The 25686-nt window shown below is 42.2% G+C and overlaps 1 protein-coding gene across 1 annotated transcript in view; it reads right to left on the minus strand.

Annotated features, from left to right (window-relative positions):
* Window positions 1–25686, minus strand: part of ECPAS (Ecm29 proteasome adaptor and scaffold) — a 114243-nt gene that overhangs the window by 17290 nt on the left and 71267 nt on the right. Inside the window, exons 35-46 of the mRNA XM_075210942.1 lie at window positions 22803–22953; window positions 21379–21444; window positions 20967–21056; window positions 14602–14668; window positions 14057–14148; window positions 13888–13954; window positions 13232–13423; window positions 8262–8476; window positions 6862–6905; window positions 6396–6588; window positions 4043–4184; window positions 3775–3880 (exon numbers count right to left, since the gene is read on the minus strand). Of these exons, the coding sequence (XP_075067043.1) occupies window positions 3775–3880; window positions 4043–4184; window positions 6396–6588; window positions 6862–6905; window positions 8262–8476; window positions 13232–13423; window positions 13888–13954; window positions 14057–14148; window positions 14602–14668; window positions 20967–21056; window positions 21379–21444; window positions 22803–22953 (1425 nt within the window). The remainder of the gene's footprint in view (window positions 1–3774; window positions 3881–4042; window positions 4185–6395; window positions 6589–6861; window positions 6906–8261; window positions 8477–13231; window positions 13424–13887; window positions 13955–14056; window positions 14149–14601; window positions 14669–20966; window positions 21057–21378; window positions 21445–22802; window positions 22954–25686) is intronic.

Below are 25686 nucleotides of genomic sequence, written 5' to 3' on the forward strand. Positions count from 1 at the left end.
ACAAGGAACCATCTGGGATTTCTTTAAGTTTATCAGCCATCCATGGCCCTCGAGAACCGCCAGGGTGAGGGATAAGTGATGACGTAAGCCATTCTCTGAGGAAGATTTGATGAGCAGATCATCCAAATAAGGCACGACCTGAACTCCTTGTAGGTGAAGACATGCTGCCATCACTGACATGATCTTCGTGAAAACCCTCAGCGCTGTGGAGAGGCCGAAGGGGAGAGCCCGAAACTGATAGTGGGAGGACCCCACTATGAATCTTAGGAGAGACTGATGGTCGCTCCAAATGGGAACGTGGAGTATGCGTCTTTTATGTCTATGGACGCCATAAACTGATCCTTCTCTAAACTGTTTATCACCGACCTCAGGGATTCCATCCGAAATTTGTCCACCCGTAAGTGCACATTGAGGTTCTTTAGGTTTAGGATGGGCCGAAAGGAGCCGTCTGGCTTCTTGACCAGAAACAGATTTGAATAAAACCCTTGTCCCTTCTGGTCGTCTGGGACCCTGCAGATGACTTTTTGCAAGAGAAGAGAGGCGACACAATCCTGTATCGCCTGTCTTCTTGATGGATCTCGGGGTAGTGGGGTATGAAGAAACGATGTGGTGCTGGGCCCAGCAGGTCTATCATGTACCCCTTTGATATAATGCCCCGAATCTTGAGAGGATGCTGCCCACTGTTCCTGAAACAAAGACAGACGTCCCCCCACTGGTGCCCCCTCCTGCAGAATAGAGTGGTCGTCAAGACGCAGGCTTCTCCTGGGTCTTGGAGGCCTGGCGCCTAGCTGCAAACGAGGATCTTCCCCTGACAGAGGAGCCTCAAGCATTAGGTTGTCTACCTCTAAAGGACTGTCCTCTAGGCAAGGAGGTCCCCCGAAAGGGCTGACGAAAGGAGCTGACCCGAGGGTTCCGGCTCCTACTAGAGTCACCTGTTGCCTGTGAGATCATAGTATCCAATTCCAGGCCGAACAAACCTGCTGCTGAAAAGGGAATGGTCTCAACTAACTTTTTTGATTCCGCATCTCCTTCCCAGGATTTCAGCCATAATGTCCTTCTTGCTGAAATAGATGCAGCTTGAATAGAGGAGGATACAGACGCTGTGTTCTGGGCCGCCTCATAAAGGTAATCCGATGCTTCTTTCAAATGCAAAGCCAGGGGAAGTAAATCAGAGTCCTGTAAGGCCTCTGCCAGTTGGTCTGCCCATGCTTCCATGGCTCTAGCAACCCAAGCTGAAGCAAATGTGGGTCTAAAGGAAGAACCCGCAGCCACAAATATAGATTTCAGCTGGGATTCCACTCTGCGATCATTGAGATCCTGCAGAGTTGCTGAACCTGGGGCTGGTAATAAAGTATGTTTTGCTAAACGGGCTATTGGAATATCCACTTTTGGAATACTCTCCCAGCGAGCCACATCTTCATCCTGCAATGGATACAGGGAAGAGAACCTTCTGGGAACAGAGAACCTTCTATCAGGCTGTTTCCAGGCTCCCTCTGCAATATCTCTGAGTTCTACAGAAGGGGGAAAACGGGAAGCCTTCCTTTTGGCCTTCTTAAAGAGACTTCTGTCTCTAGGAGTAGGATCCTCCGGTTCTGGGAGGTCCAACGCCTCTCTTACCGCTAAAACCAAATCCTCAATAAAATGGCTTTTAGTGTTTTCTTCCTGTTCCAAAGGTTGAACCTGCTCAGGATCAGAATTTATTTCCCCCTCCTCTTCTGAAAACCCCTCAGAGTCTGAAAGGACCATAAGGGTATTATCAGATCTAGGCCGCTTTCTTTTAGCAGGCGGGATGTTTGGGGATTCAAGTAACTGGTTTAGTTTATCCAAACCCTTAATAAATGTTGCGGACTATGCTGGTTCTGTGGTAACAGGGGCCTGGTCCGTAATCACTGAGGAAGGTCCTGGAATAGACGTTCCCATAGAACCTGAGGTAGCCGGGAGGCCCACAGGAGAATTAGCATTATTAACTACGGAGGCTGCCACACTACATAGCAACTGATTAGATTGTAAAACCATCTGTGCTAAGGAAGAATCCGACTGTGTCAGGGAGGCCATCCAGGCCGGTTCCTCCGTCAGTGGGGCTGTAATATGCTGGGTTTGCGCAGAGGGGACCCCTGCTTCGCAAACAGAGCAGAGCGCCAACGGGTCTTTCTGCCCACAAGGTAGTTTAACATTACATTTTGAGCATGTGAAATATTTTGCTATAGGGCCCTTTCCTTTATCTGTCATTTTATAAAAGGCGGCACACCAAACACACAGACTTAAATTGAAAATTTAGCTGTTATAGAGGAGGAGAGAGACACTGTAGAGAGAATAGTGTGAGAAACAAGTAATCAACTAATCTTGTATAAAAGTTGTACTTGTACTACATTAAAACACAATATAATATCCTGGCAGGTAGAAGAACTACAATATAACCTCTACTAGCCCACTCTGTAAACAGCAAAAATCAATAAAATTGTGTATATAAAAGAGTCAGATACTTAGCCCATAGGCCAAACAGGGGAGAAGTTCATCAGCAGTGTTCTGGTGCCTGCTCCCTCTGGTCTGTGTCCTTTTCCCGGGCTTCTGCTTGGCGCCAGACCGGGCTAGTCCACTTCTCTCAGGAGAGCGGGGGGAGCTCTATATGTTTTAGCTCCCCCCTCTCTAATATGCCGTCTCTCTTTATTTCCTCATGTTAGGTAAAAAAATAAAAATGGATATGTGGCAGAGTAGTGGAGACCTCCAGAGCTGAGGTCTCCGCAGCGGTTAGTACCCAATGCCCCGTCCTATGTATGAGGGGGGATCTTGGTATGGCCCCCTTCATTGTTTCTCCTCTCTCCACCGCGGATCCAAAATGGCCACCGGCATCTGTGATCTCCGATAACCGGCGCTCTATGCCTGCAGTGGCAGCGCCGGTTAGTGACCGCTTGTCACTCACAATCCAGGTACCCTTATTCTTCTCTCCCTCTGGCTCTCATTTGACAGGATAGTGCCTGCGCTGCTGTGCTGCGTGTGTGTTCTCTATAATAGAACACACTCCAGTTCTGCCACATGTAAAAGTAATAAATAAAATAAAGTAAAATTTAAAAAAAAAAAAATATGCAGTAAGCTAAAACACTGCCCAACTCCATGGGCACCTAAAAAAAACTGAGGAGGAAGAGGCGGGGGGATTGTAGAGGGGAGGGGTCTGTCAGCAGTGCTAAAGTTAACTAGCTAGGTGCCAGCTCCCCTCCACAACCCATGGTAAGCAGTGTCCCCCAGACTGGATGAAAGAGAAATGTATTTTTCGGATGATTATTGACAGGCACCAATATATTTAATATATAAGTTTTTCCATGCATTCAGATGGGTCTTTATTTTGCATATAATCATTGTGCGTATCATGCAGTATGTTGTCTCTGTCTGCCGTATAGGCAGAGGATACATATATCCGTATTCAAAATGGAAAAGTTTCTTCAGATCCACTTGTGTGTGTGTGTACAATTTCCGTTTAGAAAAAAATGCAAATTGCATTCACTTTGAAAAGATACAAGGTCTGAATCATCACAAAAGTAATAGTATTTTCAAAGTGATATTTTCTGCAAAGGCTGCACAATTTAATAAAAATTTGGCTTATCTGATATTTTGTACAACTATTTTTTTCTGTCAAGAGAGCCAATGACACACTTAAGTAATGTCTAACTATATTGGTGTCAATTGCGTCCCTTCGTTGGGAAATTGAAGTGGTAAAAATAGGTAAGATAAGCAAATGTTTATAACTGTAATATTTAGCTTTGCAGTGACCAAACTTACCCCCTGAAATATGCATTCATGGATTGAAGGACAACATTCTGGACCTTCCACGTGCTGAGTTTTAGCCTTTCACACATCAGCTTGCACACCTCAAGCCGGAAGCAACCTATCATATCATAAAAATGACAAGCAAATGTATACAATTTAAAGTACATGTTGCTTACATATATCATCATATCAAAAATATGACTCTTTCACAAACACTTATGCTTTTTGTCTAGCTGTAGAAAAACACAGACTTATGGTCTGGAATACTGGTTTAACTTACGCTGTGTGTCAGGATTCCGGGGCCAGGCCTTGCCTAGAGTTGAGAAGGCACACACCAGAGACTCTGTCTGAAGTTCTTTTGTTTTCTCATTCTCATCTTCTTCATCCTTCGGTGACCGAGCCCCCACAGTTTCAAGAGAAGTCTGAATAGATAACAATAGCAATGAGAGACGTAATTTTAGATCATGTTTAGAAAATAAAATCATACATATACTGAAACAGTCTTTGGTGGTGTAAAGTAGACTCCTTCAGGGGTACACTGTAACCATGGGGATAGAGGCCAAACCTGGAGCTGCACACTTAGGAGTTAACAACTTTCAAGAAAAGACCCTTCCTTCTATAGGCTGTCACCTATGCTGCTTCAGTTAATAACTAACAAAGCCCAAAGAAAGAACAAGAAAGCATACATTCCACAACTATAACATTAGAACCAAGTAACCAAACCAACCAGCGTAAAAGGAGGGAACACAGTGTGGACCAGATGGAATCAGAGAAATAGATTTAACTCAAGTTCAAAAATCCCCTATTCTCTTTCTTCCAAACTGAGAGACACTGTACTCATTGGGATGTTCCAAAGATGGGTACCTGAAAAAAAAAAAGATCCTCCCTTAGTGGAAACCTGGTACCGCCGTAATCTTTTACAAAAAGATACACAGACATACTAAAAGATAAAAAAAAAAAAAACATTAAAACTATAGCAGCATAGGTGAGAGGCTATAGTGGTGAGTGGCTTTTCTTCCAAGTTGCTAAATCCTAAGTGTCTAGCTCTAGCATTGGCTTCTATATCCTCATGTTTGCAGATCCAGATTGGATGAAAAGGAAATACATTTGGCATATCAGTAATTTTGGGTATAAATCAGTAGTAAGAATATAAGGTATTCTGAAGACTTTCTATGGTACCCCAACATCACAGCTTTTCCAGCGCACCTCTATAGTGTGCGAGGAGAAATGTGAGATGTTACATCGCCATGGAGCGCCCCTGCAACCCTTCTGGGAGGCACTCCTCAGACGATAGAATTCCCGTGGCTGGATCACTTAGAAATAACTTATTTGTGGCTAGATCATGTAAAAATAATTTATTGGCAAAATGTAGTTCAATTATTGGTGCAGGCACCAATGTATAATTGCAAATGCACTTATTGTGTTACATTGGGATGTGTTCTGTATGGATGTGTCTTGTTTGGGGTTTTGTAACTTTGCTAGAGGAAATCTCCAATTAGGCATATGTGGGGAGGGAGTCTGTTTCGCGGATAGCAGGAAATGCCTGCTAAAGTCTTTTGATGTGAAGTGTCAAATGCCTGCTTTGACTGAAGGCCCGGCACTGGATTGTTACCTGTGTGCTGGTCTTGTTAGACAGACATGAAACCTAACATTGTAAACAGCACATGATGTAGGATATCACAGATAAGTGTAAATTTTGTTAGGCATCAATTGCATTTAAATCCATGTTTGGGGAAACCTATAGCATCCAGATACTAAAAATAACTCAGACTTCATGGAGCTGGTTTACCCTGTGAGGCTGTGTCCAAAACTGTATAAAAAACAGCATCGGTTGTACTGAAATGCACCATTCTCTTTTCTTCTGACCGCTAGATCACTGGCACCTTAAACCAGTGTGAACTGTACTGATCAGGACATTTGAGCAAATAAACATCACTTGCTTCAAAGACCTGCCCGACAACTTCTTTCATCCTGAAATTCCTGTGACCTACAGAGTAGACTCAACTCAATCCGTTCCTGACTGTCCTGAGGTTTGGACCCAGCATCCAGAACCACCACTCTACCCGCTACCCAGCAGCTCTGGCCAGTGTGATAGGCCAGGGGGAATCCATCCACAACAACCCTGATCTATAGGAAGAGGTCAGGGGTACCAACCCAGGTGCACCAGCAAGGGGGTAAACTAGTAGCGACAGTTACTCAGAAGGAACCTGGTTCTGGATGCCGGTGAGGTGGAGGTGGTGGCAGCAGCTTAAGCACCTACTACTGCGGTTAGAGGGCGCATTTGGGAGAAAGAAAGGGAACGGTGGCACAGTAAGCCCAGCCGGTTCCCCGCAACAACAGACAGGGTGGCATAGGGGGTCTATCCTGCAACACCCCCCTATTAGGATTCACTGGGAGTCTTGTCATCTACCAGTCAGCTGCAGGGTTATTAGCATAAACACATGTTTTTGATGCAATTCTACGTCTTTCTGAATGAATCACAGTGTGTGATGAGTGATTATGAAGAGTGATAACGTGTATACAAATGTTAGGATACTGATGTTCTTGTCATATAGTCAATGATATTGTTGTGAAACATAATTTCAGACCATAACTATGTTTTCTCAATATGCCAAGCCCATGTACAATTATACCTTCTTTATCAGGGGAAAGAGGATATCTGCCATGTCTTGGAAGCGATCCTCCTTTGTGGATTCAAGCACATCAGCAGCACATTTCAGTGCAACTATCTTGTACTTGACATTCTCTTTCCGGCATTCTTTTAACACAGCCTGAATAATATCATCTACACTGGGCTGTTCAGGAGCTGGTATCTTCAGCTGATCGCTGTGGAAAATAAATATGCAAGTCATACTTTAAAGAGCAACAACAACAAAATTTTTTTTTAGATAATCACACATGAAATTAAACAGCACTATTGAGTTTTGGGAAATATTACATTTTGACTACAGAGCAATCAAGTAGGAAATGTACTGCAATAAACTTTGCAGACAACACTACAAAAAACACTAAATAATAGTATTATGATCATTTTCCTAAATGTGTACAGCAGACAATATAAAAATTGCAGCAATGATGTGTGAACCTTGTAGTACTTACCTACAAGTTGAAACCACTGTCCCAATAGCTTTTAAAAGCTCTTCCTGCAAAATAAACGTAAAAATTAGTACACATTTTAATAAAAGAATGGATGCAACTAAAAAGCAGTGCCGATCATAAACAGGGTGGTTGTAGGAATGCAGCCTTATGGGAGACAGATTATTCTGGGGATGTCCCAACATATAGGGAAGAAAGCCCATTTTAGAGACTTCTGCTTAATGTGTTTTAGATGCTGTTTTTGATTAAAACAAACAATATTCGCCCTGAAATCATAAGAACATATGCAACTGGTAGCATGCTACCATGACTAGGACTCCACCAGTATGGGCAGCGAGACAATAGAAGGATGCTTATCCAGTAATATGTAAAGCTTGCTTAATGGTTGCCAGGACCATCACAAAATGGATGGATAAGCCAAGCTAGATCAAGTTGTCCATATGCAGAGACTGAAAAGCTATTAACACCAATTTTAAGTGTCATTTTGATCTCTAGTAAGAGGCAGAAACTTTTTGAAAAGTGTAAATTTAAAAAGCTGAGAACCAGCCACTTCCTTAACCCATGTTTTTTAAGCCAAAAAAGAAAGAAAAACATTTATACCTTCAGTTATAAAAAAATAAATAAAAATCCAACATTTAAACAAATAATTTTAAAGCAAAATTTTAGAAGTAAAGAAACTTCCACACAAATAATTAAACGTTGTCCACCATTTGCATGGTTTTGAATCATTTTCCAAGTCTGCCTGACAGAACAGATTGGCAGAAACCATTGTGCAAAGAGAACATTAATTATTCTCAAAAATGTGGAGTACTCCACCGACACAAAGATACCTTGAAAATAAAGATGCAAACATCAAAAGCTCACAGAACACATCTGAGCCATGAGTGCCATTGTTTGTGATCCTCCTTAGTGGATTCAAGTAACCCAGCAGCACAATTCAGTGCGAATATCTTGTATGTGACAGTCTCTTAATACAGAATCATAACAATCAAGCTTTCCCTTCTATACTGTGAGCAATATCATAAAGCATATAGTGGATGTTGCCATCTAACAAAGGTAAGATAGGGCAAAAACCAAGCATAGCACTTTTCTCGCATTAGTTCCTAAGAGACATTAAGACAATATGTTAAAATGCAAAGAAAAACCCAGTGATCATCAATGTGGATCTAGTGAAGACCAAGCAGAACCCGAGAACCAACAACCTCCTATGTATGGCAACACTAATAAAAAGTCCCTATTTGGCATTGACAAGAGGTAGAGCAAGGAAGAAGAGGGGAGAGATCTATACATCACCAACAGGGGGCAGGAAAGTTAAGCTTAGGGTTGGGTACTAAATAACAGTGTTTAACACACCGACACCACTTACCCCGACATAAAGACATTTTAGGGTGTTAAGTACATACCTTCCCAGCCCACGTCCTTCCTGGAAGACCCTGCAGGAGAGTGCTGACCACCATTCCCAAGTGTGGAGGAACAAGTGACCCAGTTTGTTGCTTTGCAATGGAAGCTATGGCAGCAGCACCCTGGGCTTTCATCTTCCAAGATGGAGATTGCAGGGCTTTCTGTGTAATGTTAATTAATTCCTTCATGTACAAGCGAATGCCACCACTGATACTTCCTATAAAAGAATTAGTAGCTCTTTAAATATACTTAGGTGAAACTATAAAGAAAACCAATTTAAAACGCAGCAAAAAACTTTACGTGTCAAATTAATTTACAATTATAGTCCAAGAAAAAAAAATACCAAAAACACATAAAATACATAAAAATAAATAGTATCAATTTTTATTAAAAATGTAATTATACAACATATCAAACACTTAGAAAAAATGTTGCAATGGGAAATCCAGATTCTAATGCAAATGTCTGACAGTACAAAAGCAAATGTCTGACCGGTTGTTATACATCCCACCACTTTTTCCTGTACAACAGCTTCCATAAATGTCCCTGTTTAGATTTATGATAATAGGTCTTTATTCTCAAGACTTCTGGCAAATATTCCCATCACTTAGATTAAATACTGTGCTGTGTCCACTCAACTGAGAGAAAAGAATTTAACACAAGTACAAAAATCCCATTTTCTCATTCTTCCTAATGTGGGACTCTGGGACACAAGGGTCATCCGAAAGCGGTTCCTAAGTGGGGGTATGCTCAGCAGTTGCGCAGCACCCTAAGTCCGAATCTGGCATCTTTGGATACACAAGTATTAAATCTGTAAAAGTTTGTGAAAGTGAGCACCGAAGACCAGGTGGCCACCCGACACAGCTACATTTGCCGAAGCCCCGTTCAAGAGGAACCCATCGATCTACTGCAATGTGCCCTCACATTTTCAAGAAGAGGCTGTCCTGTCCCAATGGACACCTGTCAGATTAACAAAGTATTACACCTTCCAATGGTCTGCTTAGAGGCCGACCATCCCCTCTTGTGGCCATCATAGAGGACCAAGAGGTCAACTGTCCGTTAGTACTTCATTGCTCCTGTGGACATAGGTTCTTAATGCCCTGATCACATACAGAGTGTGGAAAGAGCCACCGGGAGGATGTATGAAGGCTGCATATGCATCACTCCTTAAAAGAAAATCTGCACCTCCGACAAAAGCACTAGTTTTCTTTAAAAGAAAATAGAAAAGGCTGACACCTGGAAATTCAAGGAACGATGACTCAAGCCCCCATCCAGAGAAGCCATGCAGAGAAGGTCAATGCACTTCAATCATCTTGGCCAGTCTGGAGCCAGCCACCAGAAATATCCCAACACCCTCTCTTTTTACCTTCTCGAGCACCCACTGGATTTTCACCTGCTTTTTCTGCAGTAGCAATGATTCTGAGTAGCGACATGGCACCTGTGCATCTCTGACCTGGAGCAGCAGCAACCCACCTTGTGTTTCAACTGGGATGTCTTCATATCAATATCTAGTTCACCCCACTGGTCCACCAGCTGCTGGAAGACTTTTGGATGATGTGACCATTTCCCAAGATGGAGAACCTGTCTGCTGAGTAATTTTGCTTCCCAGTTCTCTACCCCAGAGATGAACACAGCAGTAATGGCTGGAATGTTTTGCTCCACCTAACGTATGAACCTGTTAGTCTCGCTCTTGGCCAGGGCACTCTTGATTGCATCCCTGATGATTTAGATATGCCACCACAATGGCATTGGTCAACTGAATTTTTATTGCCCTTACTCGAAGGAATGTGTGAGCTCTGATCAGGGAGTTGAAAATCGCACTGAGTTCCAGCACTTTCATCAGGAGTTTGGACTGCTCAGGAGTCCAAAGGTCCTGAAAATTGTACTGAATTATGACTGCCCCCAGCCTCAAAGTCTGGTGTCTGTGGTGTAGTCTCATATAGTCACTAAGCAACCCCTGTTGAGGTTGTTCCCTCCCCCCCCACCCCAAAAACCTAAGGAGCAGTTGGCGCACCCTTGGAGGCAGTCTTTGGCATTGAGTAGACAGCTGAAGGTAACTTCTACTTTAAAATGAGTTAGTTCTGGAACCGAGTGGAACCATGTAAAACTGTACCTCCTCGATGGTGGAGACCATCTTGCCTAGCATCTTCATGCAGAAGTGGACAGATATTAGTCTGAAAGCGAAGAGTGACTTCATCCGCCCCTGTAAAGAGAAGGTTTTGTCCTCCGGCAGAAACATCCTCTGCTATTGGGTGTAGAATACCAGCCTCAAAAATGACATCTGCTTGAAAGGAATCAGGTTGGATTCCTTGCCGTTGTCAATCCAACCGTGAGATTTCAAAGTCTGGGTTGCCTCCTGTAGACCTGAAGCAAGCAAGGGTCTGCCTTGATTACCAGATCATCCAGTTAGGGAATGAGAGTCATCTCCTGGGCCACCATGACTGCCAATGAACTTGGTAAACACACTCGGTGCTGTAGACAAGCTGAAGGATAGGGCCCAAAACAGTAAATACTGGGACTGTACAGCAAACCTGAGGGGCACTGGGGTCCCTCCCAGATTGGAACGTGCAAGTTGCATCCTTGATGTCCATGGACACCATGAACTTGCACTGCTCCATGCTGTTGATGAGAGACCTCAGAGATTTCATCCTGATCTTGATCACCTGAAGTTGGATGTCCAACAACTTGAAGGATTGGTTGGAAGAAAAGGTCCAGTTTCAGAACCAAGAGGAGGTTTGATTAAAACCCTAAATCCCTCTGTTCCTCTGGGACTGGGACAACTATTCCATTCAGTTCTTAAAATCTTAATGCTTTGCTTGAACTACAGGGAGAAAAATGGTGAATCGTGGTGTAGTGATCTCACCTACACATCTGTGGTGGAATCAATCCACCTGCCCCAATAAAAGAAAATGATGTTATCCCTCCACAGGAAATCCAAGGTATGCTCCCAAGCCATCATCGTGACTGCTTGTCGGCAGGTTTGGAAGCTGGAGCAAGAGCTGCCTAGGCTTGTTTAACTGCGCAATAAGCAAGGGTCTGAACTCTGGAGATCTTTTACTTGCACTCCACTGAGGGACAAAATAAGTGAAACCAAGGGCCCTTAGGCTTTCGGTCATTAACTGAGAGAAATGAACTCATTCCTCCTGTGGCCAGGAAATATATCTTGTCTAACTCTGGTTGAAAAACATAAAAAAAAAAAAAAACAAAACAAAACACACCTTTCCCTGAGAATGGCAGGGACTCCAGATTCCTTTTGGACTTCTTGCCTGCCTCCAAGAAACTATGTGGCAGGGCACACTCTGAGGCAGAGATGTTTGCCTCAATGAGCCCCAACATCTATGGCGGCCTCCCCTAGGTATTCAGGGGACTCTTTGTTATGCACCACCAGAATGAGCAATTTCAGCCTGGGTCTACCAGAATGCAAACCCTCTGCCAACTGCTACAATGCCTTAACGATGAAGCTAAGATGGATCTAAGGAAGGCCCTGCCACTGTGAAAATCAACTTAATGGTGGCCTCAATTTTCCTATCTCTGCTATCCTTTAGAATAGCAGTGTTTGAATCAGAATAGTGGTAGTCTTGAATAAGCGAGATATGGAAGTATCTACCTTAGGCGGAGATCGCCTTTTCACAGTTTCTACGTTAGGGAGTGGATAGAGGGACTACAACCTGTGTGAAATCTGTACCTGCAATCAAGCCTGGTTCAAATCCCTCATAAAAGTTTCTGTAACTGAGGAGAAAAGGGGAAAAACACAATCTGTTTCTTCTTTCTCTTATACAGCAATTTGTCATGAGTATCTGATTTCCTGCAGTCCTGAAAATTTAGTACCAACCAGACAGCTCACACTTAATCCTCCACTACTTGCGTCATATCCTTGTAAGTGCATGAAGAAAACTCAGGATCAGAATTTTCATCCACCTCACCTTCCTCTGTGGAGGAAAGCTCAGAGCCTGATCATTCCCATGACTGAAGAACCGCTGGAAGTGGACGCTTCTCGGGTCCAACACTTTTCAAGGAAGAGGAAACCTACACCAGACCCTGCACTGACCTAGCCAGGCCTCGCACACAGACCTATTCGTCGAATGCTCCATGGGAGTGTCACATAGGTTCTAGAGTCTTACGTGGGAAGGGGGGGGGGTTGCTTTCTATGGCTTCTGAGGATCTATGTCCTGCTCCCGAAAACCTGCGATATGTTGCAAGAGCTCTGCAATTGTCAGGGCCAGAGATTTTGCTCAAGATAGATATGCCATATCAGTGGGTGTCCGTACAGGCAAGCACAGCCGCAGGTCTTCTACCTCATATGCCGTGCATAGGGCATCTAGAGCCACTTACCTATTTGCCATGCCTCTGGTGAGCCGTCTAGTGCCAGTACCGATGCCCAGTGGCACTGGCTGACATGTGGTTCCCACATTGGCTGCAGTCACCGTAACGCCCCTGGAGGCGATCCCACGGTGGGAGTGAGTAGGAGGAGGTAACTTCTACAGTACCCCTTCAGACATTCTGTAGCTTCCATGACTAAGTGGGTGCTGGTGCTAGAGAGAAGAAAATGCTGAAAAAGATGAATGAGAAAATAAAGCAGTCTATTTTTAAATACCCTGCTCCAGTGGTCCCAGGCTGCAAATGGGGTATAGAGGGGGAGGAAACTGAGCTTTTAGCCAGTAAATTTAAAAGTGCCCAAAGCTCAGGTCACCGCACTCAATACCCTCCAGTGTTCCCGATGAGGATGAACGAGAAAACATTGTAGAATGCAAGGTGCATTTGTCTGCTGCATATAATGCTCTACATGTTTAAAAAAATTATTATGTAGGTGCCAGAAGACATTATAGAATCTTTTAAATTTAGAGTACTGTGGCAATGGAGGCATTAACAGTCCTGTATTTACAATTTGTACAATACCTCCATTGATCTTATGTTTTTTTTTTTTTTTTTACCTTAAAAAGGTCTGTTATACCCTTTTCTTATATTCACATACCAGGTACATTTTCCTGCCACACTTCTCTCCAAAGGTTTGAATCATCTTTTTCGCCTTTCTCCTCATCTGAAACCTCATGCATAGCAAGGAAAGCCAAGGGCAACACCAAGCTTGAGTGGTTCTTCAGCACATCGGGGCTGTAGCGGCTGATGGCGTGAACTGTCAAAGTGCATCCTGCTCTGTATGCTGGCTCTATAAAGACAATACAGGAACACATGCCATATACTGCCTTAACTTTATATACTAGACAGCTTACAGACAGATTATGTGGAATAGCAGTAGCCTATATTCAGCTTGTTACTATTTACAATAGCTTGATATCATCTTTTGCCATCAGTGAGTAATAAAGCTCAGAAAAAAAAATTAGTGGAAAGATACTAGTTACAAACTCCATTAATAAGGGTGGCCAGACCTCATCTAACACAAGGCACCTTTTTAACAATGTTTACTGCATCACTAGGAGCACAGTGTGCATTTCACAAAAGTTATTGTATTTTACCACTTCATTTCTCCGACATTCATGGGCAGTATGGTGGTACAGTGGTTATCATAACTGCTAACCACTACTAAGATTAACAATATTATGCTCCCCCTTCTTCATTACAATTAACGACTAGGTTTAAGGGGCTCTGCAGAGATGTGCCAATGTTGCTCACCCTCCTTTTCCATGTACCAGGCACACAATTTCTGTAGCAGTTTCTCTGTGCTAGTATCACGTGCTGTCTGCAATAAATTCAAAATGTAGAAAGCATAATTAACACCAATACAGTATACAACTCAATTCCTTAGCATAAAAAAGCAGTAGTCGTAGAGCAAAGAACTCACCCGAACTAAATGTCCCAAAGCAAAGGCATACGACTTCTGTACTACACTGTTACGATCACTTAGTCCATTTAATAATGCACTCATAAGTTTACCTGTGCAAAAATAGTTTCAGTAAGTACCAGAATTGTTAAATTCAACAGTGAACAAAATCACCTGAACACAATTTCAAGCCCCTGCATAACTGTATTATAGCAGGTAAATCTAGACTACATATATTGTTACATTCCATCATCTGTATAAAGGCACTTAGCCATAGGCTTTCATAGGGTCATGGAAATCCTCAGTGACTTCTAACGCCCTTATAATTTACAGTACATGATATTTCACCTACATCCTGTACTGTAGTTATGTTATCAAGATCAGTGGTAGAATAGCTAAATGGCATAAGTAAACACACGGTTTTTAAATTGTGTCCTAATCCAGCACAATGTCCCTCTATATTGAATAAACAGAATAACATACGACCTACTGCGATAATAATATAATATAAATAATATACTGACATCGATACAGGCCAGTATAGTTATTTAAAGAAGAGAACATACCAGAATAAGGCATCAGATCTTGCGGACACTGTGTTGTTAAAGATACAATAACACTGGCGCATCCACCCTTTAGAATAAAGCAAGAAATAAGAAAATGATGGCTGAGTATGAGACAAGATAAGTACAAGTCTGATATTTGCACAACAGACCACATTTATGATGCACAAGATAGACGTTTTAGTTTTGCACAAGTGCTTCTAGATGGTTTGCAGAAGTGTAAATGTCACAATCTCCTATCACTATCGAAAAACCCCTTTCATTAAATAAAACTTTTCAATTTCTTTCCTAAACACCAATTGGTTTAGCTTGATTTAGGGCTTAAATTAATCATGAGAGTCAGGAGATATCAGGTCTCTCTTTATTGCATGTGGTACTTTAAGGAGTTGGAAACTTTCAATGGCAATGAGCAAAGCGCATCTAAAAATTGAAGACAAAAAATGAATTACATTTATAGTATAGAATACAACTTGATCTCTGCCACCTCTCAGTTAGTGCAGAAGTCACGAACTTTGCAAGGAACATCCTTCCTTTGCCCCACTTCTCTATTAGGCTGGCGCAAATTTCTGCTCCTCCACAAACCAATGAGCCTGGTCTTAAATCTTGTCGCACTTGTGCTTGAAGGTGCACAGCGCCAAAGATGATTTTACACTGTGCCTAGTCTGTTTTGCATTATGTACTGAGACTGAATTCACAAAAGCGGTGGTATTAAATAATTCTGTTAGGAACAAGCATTTCCTTAATCTGTCATTAATTGTTTGTTAGTTAGTGAAAACAAACAGCATGCATGACACATTTAAAAAAAACAAACCAATATTAAAAAGTGGCTGTGGCCAAATCAATAAAAAAAAAAAAAAAAGTGTCAAAAATCAATATAAATAAAAAAAAAAATCAATGTCATGCCATTGAGGGATACTGTTACATTAGGGTATAGTAGGTGGACTTGAAGCAAGGGCAATTGAAATCTCAAAGTGTTGAGAGGATAGCTCCACCCTTACTATGTCCATCCTAGATGGAGCCATACTCGTTTTTTTGTAAGTGCTTTTTGGAGCACTAACAGGGTGTGGTTTAGGGCTGTTGCCATAGCTTTTTTTTAAAAAAAAATTATTATTGTTTTTTATGGACTATTTTTTTTTTCCATTATTATCTTTATTTTATGTTGGGCTCAAGGACGCTTTCCTGGGAGTGGATAGCCTATGGCCTTCCTCCACTCTGGGTCCTTGATTCGAGGTGAGTAGCCATTCCCTCCTTGTTGTCGGCAACTGTCAGCAGCTACGGCTGGTGTGACAGCCACAACTCTGAGCATGGAGGGCAGCCAGCGGGTCCATAGTTATTTCCCTCTTGGCAATGAGAATTTCTTCTAGAAAAAAGAAAGCCTTGGCCGGGGAAAGGCAACCACAGAAGATCTACGCTGAATCAGAGAGCACAGCTGTGGCTGCGCTAGTTCAGGAGAGGTCAGTGGAGATGCCAATTAGACTTCCTGTTAGACGCTGATGGCGAGTAGGAAGCGGAGAGCCTTCACTTTGGCGGGTTTCCTCAGTGGAGACACCATTTCTGTACATCCTGTTGTGTCTCCTGCTGTGCTCCTTCACTTGGTGATGTTTTCAGAATATATAGGATCTATACCTGTTTAGTTTTGCATCCTTCACACTTTATACCCTGTTAATCTTGTGTAGTGTGGGTGTGTTTGAACAAGGCCCTATATACTTATAGTTACTATATAGGTGTCAGTGGCCAGTTTTTCTGGATTCTACATCTTCTGTGATTACTGTAAATATTCATTTTTAACCTCTCTCTGGTATTTTCTGTGAATTGTAAAATACCACTATGGCTGAGAAAGAAACTTCCAGCACTAAACGGGTCCGCTGAAAAGTCTGTACAACATTACACTTGTGCAAAATAGAATGCTAAATTGTTCTGTGGACAGTCGTACCCTGTGTGAAACGTGTGAGGTGGAGTTCCATAATCAAAGGATGCCTGCAAATGCATCGGTGGCTGTGGAGGAACCAGCATGATTTAAGTCACTGACGACATCCACAGCCGAACTCACTCAGGTAATGTCTCAATACAGAGAGAATGTAACTCTTCTCTTTCTTTTACAGCACCACACATTTAGTCTTCTCAGCCACTACAGACCAGTACAGGTAAATGTCAAATTCAAACCCAGAAACAGTTCATGCAATTGTCTCGGACTCTGATCTCTCTGCGGAAGAATATGGAGAGTTGATTCAGGATTCTGATGGGTAGGACTCTTACAATGTTGAAGATTCCGCTAATCCTCAGGACGTAGATGAGAGTTTTGGGGGTTTGTGGATCCTGACATTACGGATGTTTGATTCTCACTTTTTAAAAGGCAGAAGAAACAGTCTCCTCAGCTCGTAGAGTTTGTTTCAGAGGTTCGGCAGAAGCCTGGCAGGCAGTTCCATATATTTAAATCACTGTACCCCATGCCATTCGAGGAGTCTATGAAATGGAAGAGTTCTCCCAAGATGGATCCTCCCAATGCCCACCTAACCAGAACTACCGCTATTCATGTTCAGGGGGGCTTCACTTTGATAAAATGTATGATTTTAAGCTTTTATCTGCATATGTGGCGAATGGTAGCTTGTTTAAACCAGTTATGGTTACAGCATGCAAGGCTAATCAAGCATGGGCGGAAGTCAGCTAAGGACCTGCAAAAGAATCGGACCAGAGCTGACTTGCTCATGTTAGCTGAGCACATTCAAGAGGCTTCTGATTTTCTAGGTCAGGCATCCATGGATGAGGTGTCTTATTTCCAAACTCTCTGCACGCATAACAGTCAGCCGTTCTATGTGGCTGCATTCCTTCTCAGCAGATGCAGACCCTAAAATGTACACTAGAGTCTTTGCCCTTTAATGGGATGACTTTTTGGTGCACAACTGGAACAAATCATTCCGGTTCCCACGTTTGGCAAGAGGTCTTTTCTAACTGACAGCAACACTAAACCAAAGCAACTCAAGTTTCGATCTTTTCTTCTTATCAGTAGAATAAGGGTGGCCTGCTAGGTGGCAATCTTCCTCCTCTAGGGGAGGTTTCTATAGATTCTCAAGCCTGCAGAGATGGTTTCTGCACGATGAGACACTCATTCTGGTATTGTGGTGGAGTCTAGTCTCCTGCAGTTTTGTGGTCAATGGCAGGCCTCTACTTCAAGATTCTGGGGGCAGTCACACAGGGCTATGTCATTGACCTTGTACAGATCTCTCATCGCAAGTTCTTCACCACGTCTGCCCTCCTGCAGACTCAGATGCAGGGTACTCCGGGAGGATATCCAGAAACGTCTGGTTTCAGGTGTGATTATTCCTGTTCCTCCACCGGTTCTGAAACTGGATGACTCATTTCGTTTGATTCTGAACCTCAGAACCCTCAAATGGGTTCTGGTTCTGGGCTTCAAGATTAAAAGTGATGCATCTTATCAGTTTAGTTTAACTACTGCCCAAGTCTTAATTCTCATGCAACAAATCCGTTTTCTTGGCATTGACTTTGACAGCATGTCAGAGGGTGTGCCTTCTGGAGGACAAGGGTCTTTCAGTTCTGGCCAAGACCCAAGCTCTTCTGGCCAAGTGGGATGTGTCCCTTCTTCGATGCATAAATCTACAAGGGACCATGGTATTCATGTTCGAACGGTACCCTTTGCACAGTTTCATTCTCGGTTGCTCCACAGGGAGCATCTCCAGTAGTAGTCCAGATCAACCCTTCATCTGGACAAGCAGCTCATCAGGTTGCCCGCGTCCACTCGTCAGTCCCTCACTTGGTGGTAGACAAGGACAAATCTCACTAAAGGTCAGTTTTTCCACTCGAGGGAGTGGCATTTATTTACCAGGGAAGGGTGGGGCGCAGACATTGGTGCTCTCTGGTTTCAGAGAACACATGCTGGAACTCAGGGCAATCTAAAAGGACATCTGTGCGGGCTCAGGGGATTTTGTCTGGCAAGCCACTGAAAGTCCAATAGGACAATGCTACTGCGATAGCCTACCTCAACTATCAGGGAGGAACCTGCATTTCCATGGCCATGAAGGAGACTGCGTGGATCATATCCTGCGGAAACTACATGTTCCAGTGATATTAGCCACATTCAACCTGGGAGTTTAGCACTGGGAGGCCGAATACCTCAGTCACAACAGGATACAACCAGTAGAATGGTCTCTTCACACAGAGGTTTTTGCTCTCCTGGTGCATCGTTTGGGTCAGCCGGAGATAGATCTCCTGGCATCCCATTCTAAACTAAAGTCCCCCCCCCCCACAAATGCCATGACAATTCTGTATCTGTTTCATCTGGTGTACTGGTTTCCTCTCATGATCATGTGGGTGCTCGAGGAACTAAAAAGAGAATGGAGTGGTTGTCATTCTGGTGGCTCCACATTAGCCGCGCCGGGCATGGTTCTCAGACATCCTCGGATGGCCATAGGTTCACCCTACCGGAAGCCTCTTCATCCAAGGCCCTCTTCATTGCCATTTTTTAGGTCATCTAGCTTTTGATGCCATGGCTACAGAGACCCGGGTTTTTCGGGCATGGGGTTTATCACATAGGATTGTCCAGACAATGATTAAGGCTAGAAAACAATCTTCTTCTACAAATTAGTATCGTGTATGAAAAGCATATATTTAGTGGTGTGAAGGTCAGAGTTTTCACACTTCCTTAATTAGACTCTCTCGCTTGCGATCCTTCCTGCATGAGGGTATCGACAAAAGTCTCAAACTCTCTTCCTTGAAGCTGCAGGTTACAGCTTTCTCAATCTTTTTCCAGAGCAAGTTGGCAGTTCTGAAGGATGTACAGACTTTCCTTCAGGGGGGTTCTACATGCTCAACCCCCCTTTCAGTAGAGCCTAGAGATTTTAATTTGGTGCTCCGGGCTCTTACTAGGGAGCCTTTTGAGCCGTTGGATTCAGTGGATCTCCGTTATGTCACCTGGAAGGTAGTATTCTTGCTTGCTATCTCTTCTGCTCTTCAGGTGTTGGGGGCACTTTGCTGTACCCCCCTTTTCTGGTGTTTGATCCCCACAGGTCCGTGCTTTGCACCAAATTCTCCTTTATACCAAAAGTGGTCTTGCACTTCTACTTAATCCAAGAGACTCTCGTTACGATGTCTTTTCCTAGGCCTCAGACTTCTGACGTGTCTTTGCAGCTTCTGGATGTAGACAGGGATCTCAGGTGCTATGTGGACCGTACTGCTTCGGTTCGTAAATCAAATGACTTGTTCATTCTGTATGATGCGCACTAGCATGGTTGGCCAGCTTCTAAACAGTCTCTTGCTCATTGAATCCCATCCACTATTCATTTGGCTTACGTACAGGTGGCTAGGCCAGCGCAGACAGGCTTGAAGACTCATTTCAACAGGGCTGTCAGTGACGGCTTGTCACGTTGCTTTGGCTAAACAGCCGTGCTAGGCTGCTACGTGGTCATCTGTCCATACCTTTTCAAAGATCTACAGGTTAAAGGGCTTTGCATCTTACGATGCTAGTTCTGGGTACAAGGTATCAGAGCAATCCTTTCTTTAGGGCACAGCTTTGGAATGTCCCTTTGTCGCAGTGTCACCCAATGGCATAACAGAGAAAAGATTATTTTTTTTACTCACAGTAAAATCCATTTCTCTGAGTCCATTGGGAGACACTGTGCTCCTACTCCCTTTGCACTTTTCGTTTGGTTCTTGAATATTTACCTTTTATGGTGGCTGCATCTAGCAGGGAAAATAGTAGGGGAGGAGCTATCCTATCAACATTTTCAGATTTAAAGAGCCCTTACTTCAAGTCCACCTACAATACTCCATTGCCACACTGGCCCTGAATGGATTCATAAATGGATTTTACGATGAGTACATACAAAAAAACTCATTGTGAATGTCTTGGTAAAAAAAAAAAAAGTTTTTAAATAACAAATACTGTAAAGTTTGAAAGTATTAAATCATCTCAAGGCAGAAGTCATAGATTTCTGTTATCAAATATCTAAGAGAGATTGAATTAATTTATTTATACCCAAGATCTGTAATGCTATTTCAAAAGGTTCTCGATGATAGCCATAGCAATGCATTCCTTTCTTTTGTGAATTTAGTAACGTTATATACGTAAAGCACCAAAGTTCAGGTGAAAACATACTGATATAAATAGTGAGATGGATTGCCTGTCTCTTAGAACATCCACCTCCGACCACACTACACTCACACAGTAATACTATAGAATGGTTGGGATTAGTGTTGTATGACCCAATGAGTCTTCAATTTAGGAGTTGTGGGATGTTAACATTTGTATCGGGTAAACCACGCTCCATCACTACAAAGTTACGAAAAACAAACAAAATCCAAAAAGAAACATAAAAACCCCCGTAAAAACAACAAAACTCATATCAGGAACTTACCTTTGTGCCCAGACCAAGCCCACTCTTGATCAACTCCGACAGCTTTGGGACCAGCTGAGCCAGTACACTGACATCCAGATGCTGAATGCACTGTAAAAAACCCCAAAACAAAACCTGAGAATTAAAATAGCTTTTTCTCATATCCTACTTGACCCCTGTGTATGTAACTAAAGCAAATCACAGAATATTGCACATTGGATAGCTTAGCTGTAATATTAAACGAAATTTTCACAACACTGAACAATAATAATACACGTTTTCTCATGAAGTTTGCTATTAACATAACCTACGAGCTTAGACCATTTTATTTAACCCCTCCTATTTCATACACATCTCACCGACACCTCACCTACTAACCAGCATGACCAGGATACAAACATCCCTTTAACTCTGAAAGTGTAATTACACTTACCATATTTATGGTTTCCATCATTGGGGAGGATTTAGCAGCACTGAGTCTGGCACTGTCCATCGCAGCCTAAGAATGGACACATGAATCAAATCAAACCCATTGCGAACGCTTTAGGTGTTTATTATTTTCACTGTAGATTTTGGTTCAATATTGCACCTTGTAGCGGATTACCTTGTTGCTTAATAAGTATGAGAATTATTATCGATATAAGATCAGAAAGAATGTCTCCACTGCAAAATTTAAAAGGAGCTCTGCAGCCAAATTCAAGCTTCTCCCAACTCCAACCACCTTTGATCCTCTCATTAATAAAAAAAATGTTTTCGATTTATTTAAACTTAACTGGTTGTCAACTCCAACTCTGAGGAGGGCTAGAGAGTGCACAACAAACATTCATCTCCCATCCTGCATAGAAAAATTTCACAGATCTCCAGACCCATGTCTTAATACACTTCTCCTGTCTCTCTAAAACTGGGTACCCACTACAGGTTTATTTTTATCAAATTATCGTGCTGATCACATGATAAACAACCGCTTATTAGATAGCGCATTACAGTGTTTGCTCCCACGATCATGTTTTATGGTTTGATTTGATTTTAGAAACGGGTCAAAAATCACGATCAACGATTGAATGAGGTCGGGCAAATGTGGAAGTGTGTATGCACTCAAAAGCAGCATAGTTCTATACAGTGTATGGAGTCACAATCTTTTCAGCAGAAGTTTATGACAGATGAGAAGCACAGATCTGAAGGTAAATCATGTAGGTGTGTATACAAATCTGCATGCTCGTCGAGACTTTCAATCGTTGGTAAAATAGCTACAGAAATCACATCTGCAGCAATTTTCTGAAGTCTGCACAATATACTAACAAGTTATAGAAAAACTACATGGAAACATGTCTGCAGACTGCTCGGATTCACCAGCCAAGTACATGAAAACAAATCATAACTTCAGTTATGAAGGGGGAATACTACAAAGAGATATATAGAGCTCAGTGAATAGGATCATTTTAAATTTGGCTTGAGCACTTTTTTAAATCAGAAACATTTTTTGAAATATGTTATAGAACATGATATTTTTTTTTTTTTATTTTTTTTTTAATACACAAGCTAAAATACATGTCCTCCTAATTTCATTACCACTGAACAAAGATAACCATTAATGATATGGTCTGTTATCGTACAGTAACTCATAGAGCACTTGATTTGTACTAGGACATCGTCTGACAACCACTGGTATAGTCAGTGATTTTAATAGCCAATTACAATTCCCACTCTATCTTTTAGTAGAATTTTGTCTTTTTATATCTATTAAATGAAAACAAATATTTATAGAGAATTTGGGTCTAAAACAACTTGCACAATTTATGTTTAATCAATAAATATGAAACGTGGGGCATTAGACAGGGTGTTAATAGTATCACTTACCTTCTCCTGATCTGTGGCTCGGAGACTCAGATAATTCAGCACCTGAGGTTCTAGAACACTTAAAGACTCCAGCAGAGCTGGGATGAGTTTTGGGGTATGAGGCTTCAATAATTCTCCTGCACCTTTGCTTATTTTAACCAGCGTGTTGATACTATGCAAAAAAGAGAGAGAATTAGAAAATGTGGCTGGCAAATATAACAGAGATACTACTGTCTTGTCCGCCTCCCAATGCATGATCCACTCACTCAGTTATAAAAACAGACTACCTTGTGTTATATTTCAAGGTTTTGTGAGCAGGGTTCTTATTCCTATTTAGTCTGAATGTTTGTGTAGATGTTACATCAATGTAATTGTTATGAAACCCTGTTTGCATTGAAGATGGATAGATCAATTCCTACAACAGTAAGTCATAAGGAAGAACCTCTGTTGAAGAGAACCCAAGGACAGGCACAGTCCTTTCACAGTATTTTTTATATATTCTTTATTTATTCAATGCGAGTAGTCCGAGATAATACATGGTTTCACATCAGTATGAACCAACAAGAAAAATATGTTGCAAGTACTCAATAGTAAAATATGGACAACCACTTATATCGAACGTTAACGAGGTTCACTAAGCATTAAATTTTACAGACATTAATAAACATAACATTAGGAATACTCCCAAAAGAGGCGGGAGACATAAAGAAGACTTAAAGGAGAAGTAGATGAGAAAAAGACAGAAGGAGAAAGGACTGGGGAGTGGAGGAGGCAAAGTGGAGCTAAACAGATGTAGAGCATACGATTTTATATTCGTCTGAGTTTTTAAACTCAATCCATGTCGCCCAGGTGGCCATATATTCTGCAAATTTATCGTTGGCAGAGAGAATTATATCGTCCATGGACATATAGCTATCAATTCTATTAATCCAGTCCATAATTGAAGGAGGAGTTCGGGATCTCCAGTGTGTGGGTACTACTGCTCTAGCTGCATTGTTAAGATGTTTTTATAGTGATTTTTTGTATTTGGAGGGTTGAATAGAGGAAAAGGATAATAGCCAGAAGCCGGGGTCTTTGGGTACCTTATGTCCCAAAATAGTACTGGATATTCTAATAACTTCGCTCCAGAATGGGGAGATTAATGGACACTCCCACCAAATATGTATTAATGATCCCAAAGAGCTGGAGCATCTCCAGCAGGAGCAAGAGACTTGGGGGTTGAATTTGTGTAACACTGTGGGGCATCTATACCATCTGGTTAAGAGTTTATAGTGAGTCTCTATTACAGAAATACTTAACGAGCAAGTGTGAGTATTCGTGTATATTTTTTGCCATGAGGTTGAAGTTACATGTGGAGCTAGGTCTAGTTCCCATGACCCTACAAAAGGGGGCGGAGCACTGAATTGATCCTCAATCAGAAGTTAGTATATTCCCGATATGATATGAACTGGAGTGGATTTAGATAGACATAGGCCCTCGAACGGGGTTGGGGGTCTATCGAGAGATTTGGCCCCTCCAATAGTACTGATGTAATGTACCACCTGAACATACTTCCAATATTCAGTAGAGGACAGAGAGCAAGACGTCTGAAGGTCCGTAAAGGGATGAGGTTTATCAATCACCACCAGCTGGCCGAGCCCTGTGATCCCTGCCCGAGATCAATTTCTAAAGTCAGAACCCGAAATCTGGATTGAACACAAAGGGGGTGGTAGGTGAAGGAAAGGCTGAAATCTTTTCTCCAAAACTAATTTTCTTCCATACCTTCAAGGTTGGACCAATGGTTGGGTGATGGACTCTGTGTATCTTAGATAGCCAAGGTAGAACACTCAGTGGGGTTAGGTTATAATCATTCTCTATGACCACCAATTGTTTAGAGTCACCACCTCTGGTCCAATCCACAATCCTGCTAAGATAGACTGCCTGTAGATAACTCTGGAACATCGGTAACTGAGCACCACCTTGATGTTTTCGTCTGTATAGGATAGCATGTTTGTCTGGGGGGGTAGGAGACCCCGATATAAAGTTGCGTATTGTACGCTGGAGACTATCAAGGAATCTTTGAGGAATGTCAATCGGGAGTGCCTGCATAATGTAAAAAATCTTGGGGGGGGACATTCATTTTTATAATATTAATTTTGCCCATCCATGAGAATTTAGAAGACGACCAAATTGTCAAGTCTCTTTTAATCTTAGATATAAGAGGTGAGTAGTTCAGTTGGAATAATTGGTCGTTAGATTTTGGGATGGATAACCCAAGATAACGAATATGTGATGGCTGCCATTTAAATGGGAATGCTGTCTTGAGACCTTTTATCATTTGCTCTGGGGCCGAAATATTGAGCGCATTTGACTTGAAAAATTTATCTTAAAGTTGGAGAGTGTACCGAACTTTTGTGATAATCGCTAAAAGGTTTTCACAGTAATTTTTGCAGCAGACTGTATGAATCATTTTGGGTAGTTACCAATGCAGCTGTACAACTTTACGGACAGAATCATCAACCCAGCACAGCACTTCTTTATACTAAGCTGGCATTTGATGTGCATCAGGTATGTGGGAATTGTCACTACCTGAACAGCCAAAACAAGTATCGATGCCAGGCCAAGTGGGAGGAGGGGCTATACTATAAATGAATGAAAGGATGGAAAAGGGACGTCTGGTGCAGGAACTAGGCAACAATGGTACCTAAAATTTTGCTACTCGCACCCTAGATTTTGTGTGTCATTTCTATGTATTTCAATGACTACACATCTTTCCTGGGTCCTTAATAGGAACTGTTGACTAAGACTTATTGGGGTGCCTCCTGAACTCTACACAATTTTGTCCACCCTTGGGCTTGTGACTGTGCTTGGAATAATGTTCTCCAATGACTTCCCTGGTGCCTACATATTTGTGGGAGTAGATAGG

Source organism: Mixophyes fleayi, chromosome 1 (assembly GCF_038048845.1).
Source record: "Mixophyes fleayi isolate aMixFle1 chromosome 1, aMixFle1.hap1, whole genome shotgun sequence".
NCBI lineage: Eukaryota > Metazoa > Chordata > Amphibia > Anura > Limnodynastidae > Mixophyes > Mixophyes fleayi.